The following is a 22912-nucleotide window of genomic DNA, read 5'->3' on the forward strand; positions in this document are numbered from 1 at the left end:
CATAAACTAGCATATTCACTTTCTTCCAAACTAAACGGCTCCTTTGAATTAACATATATATTCAGAGCCTGGCAAGTCCAAATCTCAAAAGATCCAAATACTGGCCAATATAAATGATCTCCTCTAATCTGCTTACCCCCCCATACTTCCATACAATAATGTATCATTTTTACTTTGTCTTTACCTTTCATAGAAGGTATATCATCACAATGTGTAATCATTATCCCTAAATGGACTATCCGGGGGTATTTGGGGAAGCCTAACTTGCAGTTCCCCTCCCATGGGACCAGAAGACTTGCTTTTCTTCTGTCCCATCTTCTGAGGTGCCTTCACACACACACACTCACGCTTCATCCTATTCGTGACCCAGTCCCTCGCGGGATGTGGGAAATGCACTACTAAGGACTCCGGACTTGATTCGTCCTTATTCGGATGTCTCACATGGCACACCTCAGGATACCCGACCCCAACCGAACGGATAACTGGCCTATACTCACACATCCCGCGTCTTCGTTCGGATCTTTGTGCACAAAGTTTATGGGGTTTTGCCGGCCCTTCTCCTTGCTTGTTGTCAGATTTTTAGGGGTTCATCGGGTAAAGGTTTCGGTGAGAATCCCAGATACAGGGGCCGCTATAGAGCGGGGCGCCTCACCTAGTAAAAGAGCCTGCACCGAGTTGCCTTTATCTGAGTCACGGCACCAAATTTGTTATAAATTACGTCCCATAAAATTGACCAGGACACACCAATTAATGGATCAATCGGAATTTAATAGCAAGTAACAACAAGCAATAACAGCGCTGGGCACCCGGGAGTCTCTGCTCCTCAAGACGGTGCAACTTCCTTAAAGTTTCTTGGGTATTTATAGTCCTTTATGGCCATGTGAGCCCGATGTTGCTGGGAAAGCTTGAAATCTGTCGACGATACTAATTCTTCTTGAGCAGACACAGCCGACAATACTAATTCTTCTTATGCAGACACATCTTGTGTTTGGTTAACCCCTTTCTACAAAGGTTATCTATAAGAACGTTTAAACATGATTACACAGCATTTTGTCACAATACACTTTTTCTCTCTAAAGTACATTCTGCAGTTAACATCCTTATCTTCTTTCACTACTTCTATCTTGCCTTTATAAGTAAATGCACTAAAAATTTTCTACTTAGGTTAAATGAACAAACATTATACGTAAGTTATTACAATTTGTCACAGTCACACAATGTTTTTGGCACATAACTTTGCGGTTAATACTTCTATTTTATAAACAAAGTTACATAGGTTAAATGAACAAATATAACTTTATATGTAAATTGTTACATCTGTGTCTGTGTCCCTCTCCCCTCTCTCCCCGCTGCCATTCCGTCCCCTCCGGGAAGGGAGCACCAGTCCGCAGCCCCAGCCCCGCCTCCTGACGTCACTTCCGTCTAACTCTCCGTTGCTATAGCAACGCGCGACACGTCCCGGTGTCCTCGCTGCAGCCGCGGAGGCCCCAGGGGGACGGGGACGGCGACGGGGACGGCGGCGGCGGTCGCACCGGTTGCCCCGGGAGGTGATGGGGTCCATCCCGCACTCCATGGGGCTGGTGAGGAGATGCCCGGTGCTGCGGGGCCAGTGGAGCGGGAACGGGGCAGGTTGGGGAAGGGCCCTCTGAGAGGAGCCGCTGGGGTTCACCCGAGGTAACCGGGACCGGGCGGGCTGAGGACATCGGCTGGACCTGGTACCGGCTGTGGAAGCCTCTGAGGGAAGCGGTGTAGTGGTACTCCATGCTCTTTTGGGGGTACGTGGGTACTGAGTGGGGTGCAGTGGGGAGCTCAGAGCCCCGGGGTGCAGCTCTGCTCTGGAGCCAGGCTGAGAGAGTTGGGGTTGTTCAGCCTGGGGAAGAGAAGGCTGCAGGGAGAGCTTACTGTGGCCTTTCAGAACTTAAAGGAGAACCTACAAGACAGGGGGACACTTTTTAGCAGAGCCTTTAGCAATAGGACAAGGGGTAATGGGGTTAAACTACAAGAGGGAAGATTCAGACTGGATAAAAGGAAGAAATGTTTTATTCTGAGGGTGGTGAGACCCTGGCCCAGGTTTCCAGAGAGGACTTGAAAGGTCCCTTCCCACCCAAACCATGAAATGATTCCATGTTCCTGTACTGGCAATGTTCCCTTCAAGGCAAAGTTTGTTGGTAATTAATCCTGATAACCCTGAACTGTCAAAATTTGGTGCTCTGTTCTTATTTCCTCATCTATCCAACTAAGTAAAATCCCAGAATAACTCATTAACTTTTCACCACTTTCTTCTGCTTTCTCTTACAGAGAGTCAAGCCTCCCAAGGAGCAAGCCTTTGATAATTTTATCTTGCTCCACAGAGACAGGGAAAAGGAACTGCAGGAATATAAAAATTTTGTCAAGATTTACAACCAGTACTGCAGGATTCACACCTGGCAGCAAAGGAACTCCAAGAGATGGCTTCACAGTGCTGTGCACAGAAGGGTGGATGCAGCCATGCAGGAGCATCAGGCAGGGATTGAGGAGAGAAGAGAGAGGTAGGGAACAGGTTGCTAATTAATAGCAGCATCTGCTTGGTTTTCACCTTCCCTGGGAAAAACAGGCAGGAGAGTTCAGCTGTGTGTGTCAGGGGGTGGTGTTTGTTAGAACAGAAAGCATGGGACAGCTTCAGGGGTGCCAGAATGGTTTGAAAGGGACCTTCAAGATGATGCATTCCCAGCCCCTTTCCGTGGGCAGGGACACCTCCCAGCAGCCCAGGTTGCTCCAAGCCCCATCCAACCTGACCTGAGACACTGCCAGGGATGGGGCAGCCACAGCTTCTCTGGGAAACCTGGCACAGGGGCTCAGCACCCTCAAATTCAAGAATTTCTTCCTCATGTCCAACCTCAGTCTTCCCGTCTTCAAGTTTTAACCCATTTCCCCTTGTCCTCTCCCTACCCCCCCATGTCCAAAGCCCTCCCCCAGCTTTCTTGTAGCCCCTTCAGATATTGGAAAGTTGTAACTTCATCTTTGAGAACATTTTTTTCCCCAACACCCCTGTTTTCCCCCATGGCCTTTGGTCTCCCTGGCTGTATCTTTGTCACCTGGGTCAACCAGGGGACTGACCTCCACTTTTGTCTGGGAAAGGCACAGGGGAAGCCATGTGGAAGCTCCCAGTGATGTGGGGCACAGGAAATCAAGTTTCCCTGGGAGTTTTTAATAGCAGATTTCCCCTCTCTCTTTTCCTTTGTGTTCCTGGGCACAAGCACCAATTCAAATAGCTGGGAATTAGGATGGGAACATTCATTTTGTGAATGAACCCCCAAAAAATGGTTTCTACACCTTCATTGCCTCCTTCATGACTCCCTGCGAGTTTAAATTGCTGGACCTTTTATTTTATTTTATTTTTGCCATGTTTTTTCTCTGAGGAGGACAAGGCAGGCTCAGTCCCTCCAGCTCTAACAAAGGGATTAATAGCTATCGAGCTTCCTCCACTTAGGTTGTTGAAGCAGTTGCCTTTAATTGTTCTTTCACATTTTAAATACAGTGTACAGGGCTTTTTTATTTATTTTTTCATTTATTTTATTTCCCTGTTAAGGCTCAAATTAAAGAATTTATTCCCAATGTGCAACCTCAATCTCCCCTCTTCCAGTTTAAGACCATTACCTCTTGTCCTATCACTCCCTGCCCTTGTCCCATGTCCCTCCCCAGCTTTCCTGGAGCCCCTTCAGGCACTGGAAGGTGCTCTAAGGTCTCCCTGCAGCCTTCTCTTCTCCAGGCTGAACACCCCCAACTCTCTCTGTGCTTTTCTCCACACCCCACCACCTCTATGGGCAACCTGGTCCAGTAAAGGAAAACAAAGCAAGTGTTCTCGTGTCCAGGTGGAATATAACACATTTTAATCTGTGCCCTTTGCCTTTTGCCCTGTCTCTGGGCACTGCTGAGAAGCAGCTCTCTCCTTTTTCTTCATTCCATCCCATTAGGTGTCTGTAGACATCAATGAGATCTTCCTGACCCTTCTCTTCTCCAGGCTGAAGAGTCCCAGCTCTCTCTAAAAGATCCTCAGGAGAGATTCTCCTTTCAGCATGGATACTCCACACCCTTAATCACCTCAGCAGCCTTTCACTGGGCTTGTTCCACTAATTTTTTATCTCCCTTGTGCTGTACCAGACCCAGCACCCCAGGTGAGATCTCCTCAGTTGTGGAAAGAAAGATCCATCACCCCCTGGTGTAGGCGGCAGGTGCCCGCCCCACCTATGCCAGCTGGGACTGGCCCAAAGGCGCATGCCCGATTGAGGCAGGGTGTGGTTCCAGCAGGCATAGGCAGGGCGGGCACCTGCCGCCTACACCCTGGCCCTGCTGGCAGAGCTTTTCCTCCTTGCTCACCTTTATCACCAGGGTGCATTGCTGGATCACCTTCAGCTTCTCTGCACAGCCACTTCCCAGCCTGTCCTAATCCAGGGAGTTTTTCCTCCCCAGGTCCAGAATATTTTGTTGAACTTCATGAGTTTTGTTCTGATTTAGCTGCTTAAGATTCATCTTTGCAAGGAGACAGTGAAGAGAGTGGAGCTGCATCCCCCAAATTTATCTTTGTTTTGGCTGCTCTAATTATTGCTCACACAGTATCACTGTATGAAAGTGAGAGTGATTTTGCACTGGCATTTGTGTTGGAATTAATGAATTTCTGGATTCCTTAGACCCAGGTTTCAGAGAGGTAAATGGTGATGTGTTTAAAAATTGCCAGTTTGACAGAGTTTTCCCATCAAAGATCCTGCAGGGTGAGGAGTGGTTTGCAGGGTGGTGCTAAAATAACAAATTTGAGAGAAAATACAACTATAGGTCTCTAAGTATTAGAGAAGGGGGGATAAATACCAAAGAGGGATCCCACTGAAGGGTAAAAATAGTGTAGGCTCAAACTGATACCAACTGGTGAAAAATGCAGTCTGAAAATGAACTGAATTTGTTTAGTGGGGTCTGAAGTTGTAAAGCAGCCTTGGAAATGGGTTTGTGAGGTAAGCAGCTTAAATTGTGTCAGGACAGAATTGTTGTGCTGGAAGATCCCCACTGTGGGCACAACAGGAGTGATCTTCCTTTTAAAATTTGCTGTTTCCTTGGATATTCCCTTCTTTGGCTTTTGCAAGAAGTGTTGAAAGGAGCCCAGCACCCATTTTGAGCTCACAACAAATAAACTAAAACTTCATCATTCTGCAGAGAGCATTTCTTTAGGTTTTCTTTTCATGGTTTCATTACAGACTTCATGAGCTGCTGGAGGGAGAGAAAAGTCAGTACTTTGCTGAGATGGAGTCACTTGAAGGAACAGAGCTGGACAGACAAGAGAAAATGAGGGAGAGAGCAAAACTCCTGAGAGAGAAGAGAGAAACAGCAAGACAACAGCTGGTGGCTGAAAAACTAGAGCAGCAATTCAGGTATCTTATCAAATAATAAGATAATACAAAGAGGCAATTCAAACAAGAAGGTGAAAATAATAAGCTGAGGAATCAAAGATGATTAAAATGATAAAAGAAAAAGATTTTGGGTGGTTTGGGTAGAGGCCTATGAGCTTGGCCAGGAGTTGCAAGGCCTCAGCTCTGTTGTTTTTGAAGAGGTGTAGCCTCTAAAGAGCTGGGATTTTCCATGCTGTGGTGCCCAGAAAAAAGAAAGGTGAAGGCAGAACGTGCAGAGAGGTGTCCTGTGTCCAGTGGTTGATTTTAGTGCTGAGAAACCCCAAAAAGATTCCACCAGCTGCACTGCCAAAAGCCTTGTGGGAGCATCTTTGTGCTTTCACCTGGGTTTTCTCTTGTTATTCCTTCTGTTCTGTTTCAGCTTTCTGGAACTGGAGTGAAAAGGGTTCAAAGATTATTAATTTGGCCTAAATCATGATTATTAACCCAATACATCCAAAATCCTTAAAAAGTTGAGATGTTTTTATTTATCCCATGCTTTTCCCAAACACAAGCCAAAGCTGAGCCTTTAATTCCCTTCCATACCAAATCTTCCTAGATGCTGAGCTTGACTTTGGAAGTCCTTCAGGTTTTCAGGTGCTTCTCAGGCCCCAAGGCCTTGCCATGCAATCTGCTTTGCTCAATTCTTGGGAATTCTGGTGTTCTGAGGAAGTGATGAAAAGAACATTAACTTCATGTCATTGTAATCATTTTAAGCAGCTCTTCCTGGGCTCCAGCAGTGCTCTGGAAATCCACACCAACCATTTCTCAAGTGTGCAGAGCCTGGGGAAAAAACCCAACACTCCCTTTCATTTGTGCATCAAGTCTAATTCAGTGATTTCATAGAGAAATATTAATTTCTTAGCTGTGCACTTCACAGGTGCTAAGGCAGCACACAGACTTCTAAATTTGTGGTGCTGGCTCTAAAATGCAGCCCCCAAAGTGCTTGAAATTCACTTTTAAAATAGTTTAGGGGAGGTGCTGCTGGGATGCCTTTTATTTTGTACTTCTAGCTTGCTTCACACACCAAGGAGAAGGGATTCAGCTTGAGATTTAGACCCCTAAAAGTGGGTGTCTCAGGGCTGGTAACTTTTTATATTCTCTTGGAGTCAGAAATTGTGGCTGAAAGATAATTTGGCCTCTTTTAACCCAGGGACATGTTCAGCCTTGGTATCTGTAAAGAAAATTGTAATTTTTTATAATTTGCATCAACCCATTGCATCCTTTTTCTTGTGATAACATAAGAAGCATCCATGTGAGAATGTTCTTCTCACAGCAACTTTGTCCTCCATCCATAAAATGAATAAATAAGTGGGAGGAGGGGGAATAAATGCAGTTTCTGTCTTGGGGAAGTGGCTACATACAGGCACGATTTTAATTTTAAGAAGCTTAGGAGAGCAAAATGAGGAAGAAAACCAGCCATCTAGGGGAGCAGATGATGGGCTGCTCTAAAAGCTGCTTTGAAGGAATTCTTTTGATGAAATCAAGCAGTTACAGGGTTATTTTCTATCAAAATTCCAACGGTGCCAAACTTTTACTTACCTTCTCTCCCCCTCTGAGCATGCAATTAAATTCAGATTAGTTTCTGATCATGAAAAAGAATAACTAATTCTTTATTCCTCTGCTGCTGAGACAACTTGGAACCCATTGTTCAAGGTAATACAGTTCTTTCTACTGGTGTAAGACTTCAAATGTCAATAATGGTGTTTGCCTCAGAACACTGGAGAAATATGTTTTTCATGAATACTAATTAGCACCCTACTCTGTAATCACCTCCAACTCCTACTGAGGAGTTGGAAGGTAGATCCTTGTAGGCAGCAGGTGCCAGGACGGTGCTCGCCCCGCCTGTGCCCAGCTGGGACTGGCCCAGGTGCGCATGCCCGATTTCAGCAGGGTGTGGTTCCAGCAGGTCCCAGAGCCAGTCGGATCGAAGTTAGTTCTCTGATACTAATCCGAACCAACACTAGCTCGATCGACTCTGTTCGCGAACCGAGCTCGCGCCCACGGCGAGATTCGTCTCACGCAACAGATCCTAGAGTTCCAATGTAAGAAAACTGATGATGCTGTAGCATGTTTGACCTCCTTGAAGGTGAGGACACCTCTTGGAGTGTGCTGTGGCTCCTGGCATGCCTGTTGCTCTGCTGCTCCCTGCTTTTGCTGTTGGGACAACCAGTGAATGAGTGGTCAGGAGGTTCCTGGATCACACAAAGAAGTGTGGGAAGCTGCCAGGCAGAAAAGGACCTGGGGGTGTTGGTTGATTCAGCTGAACAGGAGCCAGGGTGTGCCCAGGTGGCCAAGAAGGCCACCAGCATCTTGGCTTGTATCAGGGCAAGGGAGCTGGGGAAGGGTCTGGAGCACAAGGAGAAGGTTTTGGAGAACTTGTGAGGAGCAGCTGAAGGAATTGGCAATGTTGAGTTTAGAGAAGAGGAGGCTGAGGGGAGACCTTCTGGCTCTCTGCAACCCCCTGAGAGGAGGTTGGAGCCAGGGGGGGTCGGGCTCTGCTCCCAAGGAACAAGGGATGGGAGAAGAGGAATTGAGCTGGAGGTTTAGATTTGTGATATATGATGTTAATGAATTTGTATTCCTAACCAGTAAATTCAGAATTAAACTACAAAGAAAGTGAATATGGGGCTAGACAAAGCAATTGAGACCTATAATTTTCCACGAAAACAGTGTAAGCAACACAAGGCCTTAACGAGACTAACTTCAAACGGCTACCGGCAGCGTGCTGCATAACCTTTCTGTTGAAGGGTTTCTGCGGAGACCAATCAGCTGATAAGGGGGCGGCACCCAGCCGGGACAGGAGGGATTTAAAGCGGCTGCCGGGAGCGCCAGCGACCCGGAGCGCGGCGAACAGGAAATTGAAGTGGCAGTTAGCGAGGCAGTTCGCGCAGGCAGAGCAAGCAAGCGGGCACAGCTAGCAATGGTTTCAAAAAAAGCAAAAACTGTTGCTGTTGAGAAGAAGGGTGTGTCCACACAGATGGAACCCCTTAAGAGGAACAAAAAGATGGACGTAGCTGTTCAGGTCTCTGGCTGCGCAGAGTGTTTAAGCCTCGTGTTAGCACCGGCGGACAGTGAAAATGGGGTCTGTGTGAGATGCGAGCAGGTCAATGACTTGCTGAGCATGGTGGCAGAGCTTAAGGAGGAGGTGGAGAGACTGAGAAGTATTAGGGACAGCAAAAGGGAAATTGACTGGTGGAGTCGCACCCTTTCGACTGCAAAAGAAATCCAAAAGGAGACGGTGAAGCCCTGCCCCTCCTCCCATCAGGCAGCCGATGCAGACCAGGTGGATAGGGGAGAATGGAAACAGGTCCCCCACCGGAAAGGCAAAAGAATTACCTTCCAACCCCCACCATCCCCCCAGGTGCCCATAGAGAACAGATATGAGGCCCTGGACTCAGAAAATCAGGAAGAGGACAGACAAGAGGACGATCTGTCCAGAAGGTCTCCTGTTCGCCCCCTGTCTACCAGACGGGTTAAAACTTCACCCACTAAGAAAAGAAGAAGGGTGGCTGTAGTTGGTGACTCCCTTCTGAGGGGAACTGAGGGCCCTATATGTCGACCGGACCCATCCCACAGAGAGGTCTGCTGCCTTCCTGGCGCCCGGGTGAGGGATATTAGTAGGAGACTCCCTCGGCTAATTCAGTCCTCAGACTATTATCCACTGTTGGTAGTCCAGGCTGGCAGTGATGACATTATTGGAAGAAGTACAAGGGTGATTAAAAAGGACTTCAAGGCACTGGGTCGGTTACTTGATGCGTCAGGAGCACAGGTGGTGTTTGCCTCAGTTCCAGCAGTAGAAGACCTGAATGAGGAGAGGACTAGGAAAACCGATCTGATCAATAGGTGGCTAAGGGACTGGTGCCACCAGTGGAACTTCGGGTTTTTTGACCACGGGGCAAATCCCATACTGCCTAGTGTCATCAAGTCAGATGGGCTTCATCTAACTAACAGGGGGAAAAGGACTCTAGCTCATAGGTTGAAGGGGCTGATAAGAAGGGCTTTAAACTAGGTTTGAAGGGGGAGGGGGTTGAAACTGGGCTCTCCAGAGGGGAACCTAAGGGTGGACTACCCAAGATAAATGACAAATCAGCAGCCCAGCTGAAGTGCATGTACACCAATGCACGCAGCATGGGCAACAAACAAGAGGAGCTGGAAGCCATTGTGCAGCAGGAAAGCTATGATGTAGTTGCTATCACGGAAACGTGGTGGGATGACTCCCATGACTGGAGTGCTGCCATGGGTGGCTACAGGCTCTTCAGAAGGGACAGGCAGGGTAAGAGAGGCGGAGGGGTAGCCCTATATGTTAGAGAGTCTCTTGACACTGTAGAGGTTGAGATCACCAATAATAAGGCAGAATGCCTGTGGGTTAGAATCAGAGGGAAGGTCAACAAGGCCGATATCGTGATGGGAGTCTGTTACAGACCACCCAATCAGGATGATGAGGACGATGAAATATTCTAAAAGCAGCTGGTGGATGTTTCAAAATCATCATCCCTTGTTCTCGTAGGTGACTTTAACCTGCCAGACATCTGCTGGGAACTCCACACCGCAGAGAGGAGGCAGTCTAGGAGATTCCTAGAGTGTATTGAGGATAATTTCCTGCTCCAACTAGTAAATGAGCCCACCAGGGATGGAGCCCCACTTGACCTTCTTTTCTCAAACAGAGAGGGGCTGGTGGGAGATGTGGTGGTTGGTGGACGCCTGGGACTTAGTGATCATGAAATAATAGAGTTTTCAATACTCAGGGATACAAGGAGGGTCATCAGTAAAACCTCTATGTTAGACTTCCGGAAGGCAGATTTTGGACTATTCAAAAGACTAGTTCAAAGTATACCCTGGGAAACAGCCCTTGAAAACAGAGGGGTCCAGGAGGGATGGTCGTACTTCAAAGAGCAAATTCTGAAAGCACAGGAGCAGGCTGTCCCAGAGTCCCGAAAGGCGAGCCGGCGGGGAAGGCAACCGGTCTGGCTGAACTGGAAGACTCTGAAAGAAATTAGGGTTAAGAAGAGGGCCTACCATTTATGGAAAAAAGGGCTTACTTCTCAAGAGGAATTTAGGAATATAGTCAGGTCATGTAGAAAGAAAATCAGAGAGACAAAGGCACAACACAAACTGAATCTCGCCATCTCTGTGAAAGACAACAAGAAATCCTTCTACAGATACATCAACAGCTGCGGGAGCGGCAAAGAAAATGCGTGCAACCAATATGGTTGATAAACGAACTTCTGGTTTATTGCGCAGCAACTTTCGCTTATATAGAGCTTCCGTGACCACACCCCAGCCACCAACATAACTTTTTATTGGACACCCGGTGTGTTTACCTGTAGCACAGCGAATCCCTGGTGCAGGTAGCACCGGAGTATGGGCCGATCTAATTGGCCTCCCAAACATGGGGTTGGGCATAGCAAAGGGGTCGTACCTCCTATCTCTTCGAGAATATTCAGGAATATTCTCCAACATTCTCCAAACCTCTCTAACATTCCACAACATATCCCCCCTTTTCTTTTTGCACAAGCCCATGTTTGGTTTAAAATTTTGCAGTGCTAATTTTCAAACAAATACAGTGCAAATAACAAAATTGTGCAAAACTTAAGGATACATTCAGTAATATAGTGCCCTTTTAAAACAATCTAGAAACTACTCAAACCACTCAATTAATGAATCAAACAGGTTGATACATTCAATGTTGTAATGCCCTTTTGAAATAATCTAAAGACTATTCAAACCACTCTGCTAATGAATCAAACAAATTGGTTAACAAGTTATCAAACAGCTTTCGTTGTCTTAATCAAGTAAGAATCGACTTCTCATTAATGACATGTCTCTGTTTCATACAATCATTCATACTCACACACTCTTTAACAGAGCTCTGTTCAATATTAGGAAGGTCTGGCGTCCACTAGTGCAGAGAGCCAAAAGAAGGATAGGAGAGACTTATCTGACGAAATGTTGTCGGGAGGCCCCTATAAGCGTCTCCAGGTCCCACCGGCTCATAGCATAACGGAGTCCTAGGACCTTCATAGTTGCCGAATTGTGTTAAATTTAAGATTGCAACATTCAATTACTACATTCATAACGGGCGAAGTTTTTTGTTGTTTTTTTGTTTTTTTGTTTTTTTTATTTATTTTAAAAAGCAATATGTATTAATTTTACTATGTGCTATGTCCTTTTTCTTTTCTCTTTTTCTTTTTTTCTTTTTCTTTTCTCTCTCTCTTTTTTTTTTTTTTTTTTTTTTTTTTTTTTTTTTTTTTTGTGATCTCATAACTTCTTAATATACTTGTTATGTAACTATTCACAACCTTTTGGTACTTAATAGAGGTCCATGTCCTTGTACCTCAAACCATTCTTCAACGAAACCTTTATCTTTTTCATAATATTAACAGCTTTGGCAAATAACTTCTTAAGTATCGCTAACATACAACTAAAACACATTACAATTATCAATATAATACAAAGTACGAGTAAACCAATCTTACATAAACCTTGAGGCCATCTGGTGAGGCCAAAGCAATTGACTAATTCATCTATACCGAAAAATACTACATCTTGCTTGATATTTTGAGTATGTTCTACTAACTGTTGTATCTACTTATGTATCGATTTAGAGTGATCACTCAAGTTCATATCACACATACCATCAAAATCTTCATAACCATGGCCATGAGCTAAAAACAAAAAATCAATAGCAGCTCTATTTTCTAATACTGCATGTTGTACAGAAGATAAATCATCAGCTAATTCAGATAATACCTTGCTGGTATCACTAGCATACTTTACCACCCAACAACTCAACTTCTTCAGGTTCTGATGTGCATGAGCGGCAGCTGCTCCCAGCAAAAAACAATCACCTGCCATTTGGACCAAAGGTTAACATCATCATCACATCCCTGCGCTAGTATTTGGGCCAGGCCTCGCTTCCACCGCACACGATGGGTACTGTTCGGGTGTGCGTGAGGCATAGCTAAGCTCAGTTGACCAATGGTGCAAGGCCCTCCAACGGGACAGGATGGTATACCTAACCATGCCCAATCTCTGCAAATTAAAAGGTACCCTGATGGCAATTTCCTAGGAAGCTGTGTCCCAGGCGATGGGTTAGTAGCACCACGGAGGGTGTAGTTGCACCACTGGCTGAAATTGCCCATTGGGAAAACATTGGTAGTAACGCATTGTCTCCCTATGACTTCTGTGCAATCAGTGGACAAGCTACTCATCCAGAGACATAAGTGGCATTTAGAGAGTCTATAAGGCTTAATTCTTGGGGATAGGGCCCAGCGGGCAGACGACTAACCCAAGTGTCGTAGTCACTTAAGCACGCAACTAGACTGGCCTTGGTGGAACATAGACTCTCGGTGTGAAATTGCACTTGTGTGTGGTTCATTGCTGCTTGAAACATTGGCCATGTCTCTTCAGAGGCTGGTACACCAACTAAATATGTAACAAAAGGCGATTTTTTTTTGTTTTGTTTTGGGGTTTTTTTGTTTTGTTTTGTTGTTTTTTTTTTTATCGCTAGACTGGCACAAAAGGAAGTGGTGTTAAGCTGACGCGCAAGGGTAACCCAGACATTCTGTCAAGGGTCGAAGTTCAGGAAGACAAAACAATCAAAGTTTAAAATGACAAGGAAACCTATGATGAAGTCAACACGGCAGTTTCTATCTTTGAACATGTTGAGCACTTAATACGGCTGTCTCTGCTCTTGAGCTTATGCTTTCAAATTTGGCGGAGCAGGTGCTGGCTGAGTCCGCTTGCTGGGAACCTACAAGGTACCTGTAAGGGTGGAAACACACGTGACTTTTGCCTGAATATTTAACCTCTGCTGGTCCTTGCCATATACCCGTGGTGGGGTCTCTGTAGGTCACATACAGTGGGGCTTCTGAAGGGTCAGCTTGTTGGGCTATCTCTTGGTCCCCGAATATACACAGATAATTCAAGACAAATAGAGTCTTTGAATAATCGCTCCTGTGGGTCTTGTAAATCTGTGAATTTCGTCAGGTAGTCTTTTAATGTTTGATTTGCCCTCTCTACTATAGCTTGACCTGTTGGCGAGCGGGGAATGCCTGTAATGTGCCTGATTCCCCACTGTTGAAAAAATCGAGCTAACTTGTCGCTAGTATATGCCGGTTTACTATCAGTTTTATCTGCTCTGACACACCCATGACAGCGAAACAAAGGATGAGATGTCGCATCACTTGCAACGCTTTCTCACCAGACTGAGCTGTAGCCCAGATAAAATGACTATAAGTATCAATAGTAACATGAACATGTTTAAGCCTTCCAAATTCTGGTACATGAGTGACATCCACTTGCCATCTTTCATTTGGACCAAGACCTCGGGGATTAACTCTGAGGCCGAGACCAAGTCCCTTTTGGTTACACTGTGGGCAGGCTTTTACAATGCCTCTGGCCTTGTCCATGGAAATCTGGAAGTGACGATGGAGTCCTCTGGCGTTCTGGTGGAAGGTAGCATGTGCATTCCTTGCCTTAGTAAATTCGTCCATGTGTACAGATAGCGAAACCAATCTGTCTGTTCGGGCATTGCCTTCTCCTAGGCCGTCAGACCATTGGTGACTCCGAATATGAATGATAGCATAAGGTTGATCTCTCTGTTGGATGACAGTCTGCAGCTGACGAAATAAGTAATTTAATCGCCAGTTTGCGACGTCTTTGAGATATGCGTCCTCAATTCGCTGTACAACTCCCACAGCATAAAGGGAATCTAAGACAACATTAAGACGCACATTCAACCAACGTGAAAAGGCGTAAACAATGGCTGCCAACTCTAGAGTCTGTAGGGTATCGTCCTCTTGTGAGGACAGGAGTTCATGGCACCATTGCTCCTTATCTTGCCAAGTCACTGCGGCTGGTTGTGAACGTTTTCCTGCATCGGTAAAAACCGTTAGTGCATTTTGAAGGGGTTCCTCAGATCGTTTTGGAACAGGAATCCATTCATGCAGGGACATCCACTTTAACACAGTAGATCGCAACGGGGAGAGATCAATGGCTTGCGGTGCCTCTAGGAGACTTGACTGTAGGTCTGGAGAGTGCTGCAAATACCAGTCCAACTCTCCTTGCTTCATTGGAAGATAAATTGTGCTAGGTTCATCTCCAGTAATTTGTATAATACGGGTTCGGCCTTTACAAATTAGAAGGGCCAATACCTCAATCTTTGTTTGGATTGTAGTTTTTGGCTGTAGTGGTCCGAAGATCCATTCTAAGACACGGATATCAGCAGACCTAGTCTCCCCCTTTTTCTTTTTGGACTGCGTGAGAGCTCCGAGTAAATGTTGTTTACCCGTAAGGATGGTTAAGTCTATGGGTAAGTTTACATCATGGCGATCCACGGAGCACTGAGGTATTGTCAGGCCAATTTCAGTTATGGCCTGTTGTTGAGCTGCCAAAAGAGTAACAGGGGAGGCAGGATCGATGCCTTTAAGAAGTGGTCGTAACGGTTCTAGATGATCGTTTGTTATACTGATCACAGGGCGTAACCATTGAACATCACCTAGGAATCGTTGTACATCATGTAAGGTATTAAGAGTCAAATAGAGAGCAGCTTTTTGAGGTCAAACTTGTGACTCAGTAATATGCCATCCTAGGTACTTCCATGGTGGCGTACGTTGTATCTTTTCAGGTGCTAATTGGAGTCCCTGGTGACTTAGCTGTTGTGTTAAAAAATTCTCTTGCTGCTCGGTAAATGGGTCTTGTTGTGCTATTAGGATGTCATCCATGTAATGATAAATTAAGGCATCTGGCCATGCTTGCCGTACTGGCAATAATGCTGCATCTACAAACAGTTGAGACAAAGTTGGGCTGTTTTCCATGCCCTGTGGGAGCACTGCGCACTCAAATCGTGAAGCAGGGGCTTCTCTGTTAAGGGCTGGGAGTGTAAATGCAAATTGCTTTGTGTCTTGTGGGTGTATGTATATGATGAAGAAGCAGTCTTTTAGGTCTACTATAAGTAGATGCCAATGCTCTGGAAGCATCGCGGGGTTAGGAATTCCGGGCTGAAAAGCTCCCATTGCTTCCATCTGGGAATTAACTGCACGTAAATCATGTAGTAAATGGTACCTGCCAGACTTCTTTTTAATTACAAAGATTGAAGTATTCCAAGGGCTAGTTGATGGTTGTATATGCCCTTGCTCTAGCTGTTCTTGTACTAAGATGTGTGCTTGTCTGAGGCTTTCTCGCTTCAGCGGCCACTGCTCGATCCATATTGGCTGTGATGATAACCATGTCATTGGGATCGGGAAAGCCCAAGGAGTGACTGCCAATAAAAATGGTCTCTTGTGATCAGGCGTGCTCCGATCTGACTTAGTATGTCTCGACCAACAAGGGCCTGTACGTTTGTGGGCATGATGGTGATGAATCGAAGAGACGGCTGCTGCATCAGTTAATTGTTGTGTCAGGACTAGCTGGGCAATTCGAGTTCCTTTTGGAATTACCATAGGTGGTGTCCAAGTCATAGCTACAATACAAATTTTTTCTAGTATGGTCACTGTCTATTACTCCTGGCAAGACAAACAAACTCTTAAGTCCAGCAGACGACTGTCCTAATAAAAGGGGTCCACATGGTTTTTCTTGATATTTCACTGGATCGGTGATACCCGTAGGGATCTTTTGGGGCTTGATGTCACTGCGAGTCACATCTACTGCGGTTGCCAGGTCCAGCCCGAGGCTTCCACTGGTTGCTGGTTGGAGGGAGGTGGGTGGCTGGAGTTGTTGTTGAAGGGAAGTGGAAATTGGCTGGCTGTCGAAGGGAGGTAGGGATGGCTGGTTGCTGAAAGGAAGTGCGGGTGGATGATTGCTGGAGGTAGATGGGGGTAGCTGATTGTTGGAAGGGAGTGGAAGTGGCTGGTTGCTGGAGGGGAGTGGAAGTGGCTGGTTGCTGTTGTTCGAAGGGGTCCACACTAGAGCCGCAGTTGGGGTCTTTGTGCCGTGGCTCCTCGCGCTCCTCGATCCATTTCCCTGGTATCTGCAGACTTCGGTAGCATGAGTGTTCGTATTACAGTGTTGACACCAGACTGTGGCTTTGTGACAATGCCTTCGAAGATGTCCAGTGTGTCCACAGCGAAAACATTTGTCGGTTGATCGTTGCGTCTGTCTGGCGTCGGCAGGACGTAACGGGGCTAAGGCTGCTAAGGCTTGGTGCTGGATTGTGAGAGCTTGCTGGTGGGCTTGCTGTTGGGCTAAAAAGGCTTGTTGTTGGGCTGCAAGAGCTTGCTGCTGGGCTTGCACCATACCTTTCCCTACATCTTTTATTGCCTCAGTTAACATTGCCTGAGTCCCTACTGGTACTCTAGATAACTGTTCCAGCATCTCCTCAATTGATGCTTCTGATGGCATGGAGGAAATTATATTTTTCGTGGGAGTATTGCTATTGTCTAGGATACACTGACGGAGCAATGTAGTTTTCATTTGATCTGGTACACAAGTCTGGTTGATGGCATCAGTGAGTTTATCTACAAACTGTGAGAATGGCTCATCTGTGCCTTGCTTAATTGACATATGAGATGGGACAACTGATGTAGTTCGAACTTTACTTATAGCTTCTCTCGCAAATCTCATAAACTCTCTTATTATATGTAGGCCTAATCTTGCTTGTGCCTCAAAATTAGCATATAGTCCACAACTCATAAATTGATTTATTGTTATCCCATACAGGGGGTCATTTTGTTCTCTAGAAATGTTTACGAATCTGTGACATAATGTTTGCCAGTGGGCTCGCCATAACAGTAAAGGTGATTGAGTCATGATCATTCTCATAATTCCTTTTATATCCTCTGGGAGCAACAGTCCTGAGCCCCAGATATAACTTATCATTTACTTAACTGGTTCACCATGCAACTCGCATTCATTTATGATAGCTCTTAATTGTGTTAGCAATTTCTAATTTAAAGAGTGATACTGCAACTCCACATTTCCGTGATTAGCTTTTGTATATATGATCGGGAAAACTTGTGGCAGGGTATCTAAAACTGAGGAAAAATCATAATCTTTATTATTAAGGGCCTGCTCATGCATTTGTGATCAATTAATTGTTAAGGTGCGGTAGTGCCGTGCAGCAGGCTTTTATTTCTGAAAAGCGGCTGCTTGCGCCGGGGGGGGGGGGGGGGGGGGGGGGAGGGAGGGAGGGAGGGAGGGAGGAGGGAGGAGGGAGGGAGGGCTGGGAGGAGGAAGGAAGAGGGAGAGGGGAGGGAGGAGGAGGGGTGCTGTGGGCCGGGAACGTCCCCGTCGGGTGACGTACGGCGTAGGGGTGGGGCCGAAGGTGGGGCCCAATGGAGGTCGGGACCAGCCCTGGAGCCACCCTCGGCGGATGACACGGGTCATAGGGTTTCCAGACTCTGATTCAGTCCGCTTCCGGCTCTGCAAGCGGTCACTTCCCGAGCCACATGGCTCAAGATGGCCGGCACAGGCCACATCAGAGGGAGGGGGGGGGGGAAGGGGGTTGCGTCGGAACTTCACTGGAAATTTTGAGCAAGCTGTACAACTATTTCGTCTCCCGTTGGGGGACAGGGATCATAATCAACTTCTAATTGATGCAAATCTGGTATCGGCTGCCTTTTTAAGGTTGCCGAAGCTACAGCGGCGATTTTCTTCTCTGTGTGATAACGGTGCAAGCAAGTAACCATTGTATGCTACGGTTTCATTAACTTACGAGCTGTCTTATCCTCTTCTATTACCTTATACTACAAAATATCTCCTAAGCTTTTCTATTCTTTCTCATCAAATAAGTTAGCAGGGTCAGTAAAAAACTGATATGTGCGGCCGTATGCTACAAGCGCCGCCGGATCTTTTCTAAAATCCACATCTTTTATGGCACGTTTCTGTAAGAAACTAATAAAAAACGTCTAGAATAGAATATAAATATAGAAAGTCTAGGGCTACTTCGTTCTCTATTTTCTGCGCGCTTGACTATCCCTTTATTATTTTGGTGCAGCCTTAATCCGAGCCTTTTGTGGGCTTTTTACAACTTTTTATAACTAAGAACCGGTAGCCCTTCCCCAGCAGCAAACAAACTCGTTCATTTTTCTTTAAGTTGCGAATCACCTCTCTACGCCTGCGTCGAGAGGAATTTATTGCCATCCGAAACGTTGCTTTTTCGGTGCTTTCCTGGAGCCCCGTTCCCAGCCAAGTTTTTTGGTTTCAGCGGTTTTACCTGCCGAGCTGTGATTGGTGCTATCGATGGTTCGGTTCTCCACCAGGCATCCCTAGTGAAGATCGGTCTTCCGCATGATTTGCCTGTTGATTTCGAAACTTTTCAGACTTTTTCAAGGCTCTTCAGACTTTCTGATTGTTCAGGGCCTGTAGCACGGTTCGGGCGCCAGTTGCGGGAGCGGCAAAGAAAATGCGTGCAACCAATATGGTTGATAAACGAACTTCTGGTTTATTGCGCAGCAACTTTCGCTTATATAGAGCTTCCGTGACCACACCCCAGCCACCAACATAACTTTTTATTGGACACCCGGTGTGTTTACCTGTAGCACAGCGAATCCCTGGTGCAGGTAGCACCGGAGTATGGGCCAATCTAATTGGCCTCCCAAACATGGGGTTGGGCATAGCAAAGGGGTCGTACCTCCTATCTCTTCGAGAATATTCAGGAATATTCTCCAACATTCTCCAAACCTCTCTAACATTCCACAACAAACAGCAAAAGAAGGGGCAAGGAAAACATTCATTCTGTACTGGACATGAGTGGGAATATAGTTATCAAAGATGAGGAAAAGGCTGAGGTATTTAACACCTTCTTTACCTCAGTTTTCAAAAGAAAGACAGGTTATCTTGAGGACAGATGGCTTCTGGAACTTAAAGAAGGTGATAAGAATCTAAACAGCCCCCCTGTAATATTGAAGGACACAGTCAGTGACCTGTTGAGCTGCTTGGATCCCCACAAGTCTATGGGACCGGATGGGATCCACCCAAGGGTGATGAGGGAGCTGGCAGAAGAGCTCGCCAAGCCTCTCTCTATCATCTACCAACAGTCCTGGCTCACTGGGGACATCCCAGATGATTGGAAGTTGGCGAATGTCACGCCAATCTACAAAAAGGGACGGAAGGAGGACCCAGGAAACTACAGGCCTGTCAGCCTGACCTCAGTGCCTGGCAGGGTTATGGAGCAGATCATCCTCGGTGCAATCACACAGCACCTGCAGGATGGGCAAGGGATCAGACCCAGCCAGCACGGGTTTAGAAAGGGAAGGTCCTGTCTGACCAACCTGATCTCCTTTTATGATCGGGTGACCCGCCTGGTGGATGAGGGGAAGGCGGTGGATGTGGTCTACCTGGACTTCAGCAAAGCCTTTGACACTGTCCCCCACAGCATTCTCCTGAAAAAGCTGTCTGCCTGCAGCTTGGACAGGAGCACCCTGTGCTGGGTTAAGAACTGGCTGGAAGGCCGGGCCCAGAGAGTGGTGGTGAACGGGGCTGCATCCAGTTGGCGGCCGGTCACCAGTGGTGTCCCCCAGGGATCAGTGTTGGGCCCAGTACTGTTTAATATCTTTATCGATGACTTAGATGAAGGGATTGAGTCCATCATCAGCAAATTCGCGGACGACACCAAGCTGGGAGGAAGTGTGGACCAGCCAGAAGGCAGGAGGGCTCTGCAGAGGGACCTGGACAGACTGGAGAGCTGGGCTGATTCCAACGGGATGAGGTTCAACAAGGCCAAGTGCCGGGTCCTGCACTTTGGCCACAACAACCCCATGCAGCGCTACAGGCTGGGCACAGAGTGGTTGGAGAGCAGCCAGGCAGAAAGGGACCTGGGAGTCTGGATTGACAAGAAGCTGAACATGAGCCAGCAGTGTGCCCAGGTGGCCAAGAAGGCCAATGGCATCCTGGCCTGTATCAGAAACAGCGTCGCCAGCAGATCCAAGGAAGTGATTCTGCCCCTGTACTCAGCCCTGGTGAGGCCACACCTCGAGTACTGTGTCCAGTTCTGGGCCCCTCAGTTCAGGAAGGATATCGAGGTCCTGGAGCAGGTCCAAAGGAGGGCAACCCGGCTGGTGAAAGGACTCAAGCACAGATCCTATGAGGAGAGGCTGAGGGAGCTGGGGCTGTTCAGCCTGGAGAAGAGGAGGCTCAGAGAAGACCTCATCACTCTCTACAACTACCTGAAAGGAGGGTGTAGCCAGGTGGGGGTTGGTCTCTTTTCCCAGGCAACTCTCAGCAAGACAAGAGGGCACGGTCTCAAGTTGTGCCAGGGGAGGTTTAGGTTGGATATTAGAAAGAATTTCTTTACCGAGAGGGTGATCAGACATTGGAATGGGCTGCCCAGAGAAGGGGTGGATTCTCCATCCCTGGAGATATTTAAAAAGAGACTGGATGTGGCACTCAGTGCCATGGTCTAGTAACTGCAGCGGTAGTGGATCAAGGGTTGGACTTGATGATCTCTGAGGTCCCTTCCAATCCAGCCAATTCTATGATTCTATGATATTTTAAACACCCTCCAGATCCTTTGGCAAACTGCTCTGCATGGTTTCCTCAAAGCACACAACTAATTTCCTGATTTTTAGTGGCACTTCTCCTGAAAAAGCCTCTCCTTGCCTTCCCCTTTCCAGCACAGAGCAGGATCTACCCCAGCACTGCAGCTAAAAATAAATACAGATATTGCTCAATATATTTTATCCAGGGGGAATGTTGGCAGTTGGATGTGGTGATCCTAGAGGTCTTCTCCAACTGTCACAATTCTGTGGTTCTGTGACTGGGAACTGAGCAATTGCCAGGTTCTTATATTTGAGTTTGAGGTGACAGTTGTGTTTTGGTTGTATCATAACCTAAATTCCCTTCTCCAAGTATTTGCTGGCTATGAAGGAGCTCTCAGACGAGTATTCTGAGCCTTCATTTGAATAAAGAGCAACCCACATGCTTGAACAAGGCTGTGTGTGGATTTCATAAGAAAAGGGAATAAACAAACCACATAATGCATGTTCCAGCTACTTGTGTGCATTCTAGAGAAAATACATTTTGTGGATGTAACATTGTGCATGTAAATGTATTTTTTTTTTACAAATGCAAACATAGGACCTGCTTTTCATCTCATTAATGGCCAAATCTCCATCAAATCACTCTCTCTGTGCTTCCTGAGGCCTCTGAAGGAGTTGGTGCCAGACCCAAGTGTAGAATTTGCCTTCCTGAGCCATTGTCATAGAACCATAAAGTGGTTTGGGTTGGAAGGGACCTTAAAGATCATAAAAATCCACCCCTCCCTGCATGGGCAGGGACACCTCCCAGCAGCCCAGGTTGCTCCAAGCCCCATCCAACCTGACCTGAGACACTGCCAGGGATGGGGCAGCCACAGCTTCTCTGGGAAACCTGGCACAGGGGCTCAGCACCCTCAGGTTCAAGAATTTCTTCCTCAGATCTCATCTCAATCTCCCCTTTTCCAGTTTCAAACCATCACCTCTTGTCCTACCACTCCAGGCCCTTGTCCAAAGTCCTTCCCCAGCTTTCCTGGAGCCCCTTCAGGTACTGGATGCCTGAGTTAGTTACAAGCTAGGAGCCTCCATTCATCACACAACTCCAGACTTAATAATTTGCTTTTTTTTTTTTTTTTTTTTTTTTAAGCTTTTCTTTTTGTTTTCTTGAACTTTTCTCTTGCCTTTCAGAGAACCATGTGGGGAGCTTCATGAAAAGTGGATGAAGAAACATCAGCAGGAGGTGTGCAAAGACCCAGCCAATTCTATGATTCTATGATTCTATGATTCTATGATTCTATGATTCTATGAACTATTGATGCAGTAAAAACAGCATTACAGGAATTACAGATTATTGAATCCTTAATATCTTTTTTCGTATCCCAATAAAATGCCCCACAATGTCCGCATTGAAATTTTACCCAATAATTACAAGTCCAATTCCCACACTCACATTTTTGGGAGAGCTCCTGTTCAAAAGATTGTAACCTTAAAAAGTCTTTTCCTGTGGAGGCAATTATTTCCCTAGATAAAGGTATTACCTCGTCTATATCTACCGTCCCCACCAAGGTTTCTATTATTGGTTTGAGTAACCTTATAATACGATGTTTCTTCCTCAGTTCTTCTGTGTTCAAAATCTCCATCCACACTTAATGCTGATTCTTGATGATCCTCATCTTCATTGGATCAGGTCCCAGGACAGATTTCCACTCTTCTGTCTCAATTGGTCCTTTAACTAGGCTGGCGTGTGTCCACCATCGTTCTGCAGTGCGGACAGCAGTTTCTGTGGTAAATAAAACGACAAATGGACCTTCCCAATGTGGGGTTAAAGAGGATTCTTTCCAAGTTTTATCAGAACTTTATCTCCTGGTTTAATAATATGTATGGCCATATCTAGTGGAGGTCGTTGCACTACCATACCCTTCTTCCTGAGTTCAGTCCTTCTTTTGGCCATCTGTATGATATAAGTTTTCAATACCATATCTTCCACATTAGGGTGATCTACTGAGAGCCCAAAATCATAAGGCATGCCATACAACATTTCGAAAGTCAATATTCCCATATCTGCCCTAGGTTGTGTCCTAATATGCA

General features: G+C 46.3%; 1 protein-coding gene across 1 annotated transcript; it reads left to right on the top strand.

Moving 5' to 3' along the window:
- The first annotated feature begins 1500 nt into the window (after positions 1-1500).
- Positions 1501-22134, top strand: LOC139789307 (cilia- and flagella-associated protein 53-like). Its single transcript, XM_071729826.1, has 4 exons — positions 1501-1580; positions 2299-2528; positions 5223-5396; positions 22013-22134. Exons 1-4 carry the CDS (start codon positions 1551-1553, stop codon positions 22098-22100), a joined length of 522 nt encoding a protein of 173 aa, XP_071585927.1. The 5' UTR covers positions 1501-1550; the 3' UTR covers positions 22101-22134.
- The last annotated feature ends 778 nt before the right edge of the window (positions 22135-22912 follow it).

The sequence above is a fragment of the Heliangelus exortis genome, chromosome W (genome assembly GCF_036169615.1).
Source record: "Heliangelus exortis chromosome W, bHelExo1.hap1, whole genome shotgun sequence".
NCBI classification, from domain to species: Eukaryota; Metazoa; Chordata; class Aves; order Apodiformes; family Trochilidae; genus Heliangelus; species Heliangelus exortis.

Bases quoted from the DNA above. Each gene is read 5' to 3' on its own strand.
- LOC139789307 (XM_071729826.1), top strand. From the start codon at position 1,551: ATGGGGTCCATCCCGCACTCCATGGGGCTG. The intron at 1,581-2,298 runs GTGAGGAGATGC...TTTCTCTTACAG, and splicing joins TCCCGCACTCCATGGGGCTG to AGAGTCAAGCCTCCCAAGGA. The intron at 5,397-22,012 runs GTATCTTATCAA...CTTGCCTTTCAG, and splicing joins AAACTAGAGCAGCAATTCAG to AGAACCATGTGGGGAGCTTC.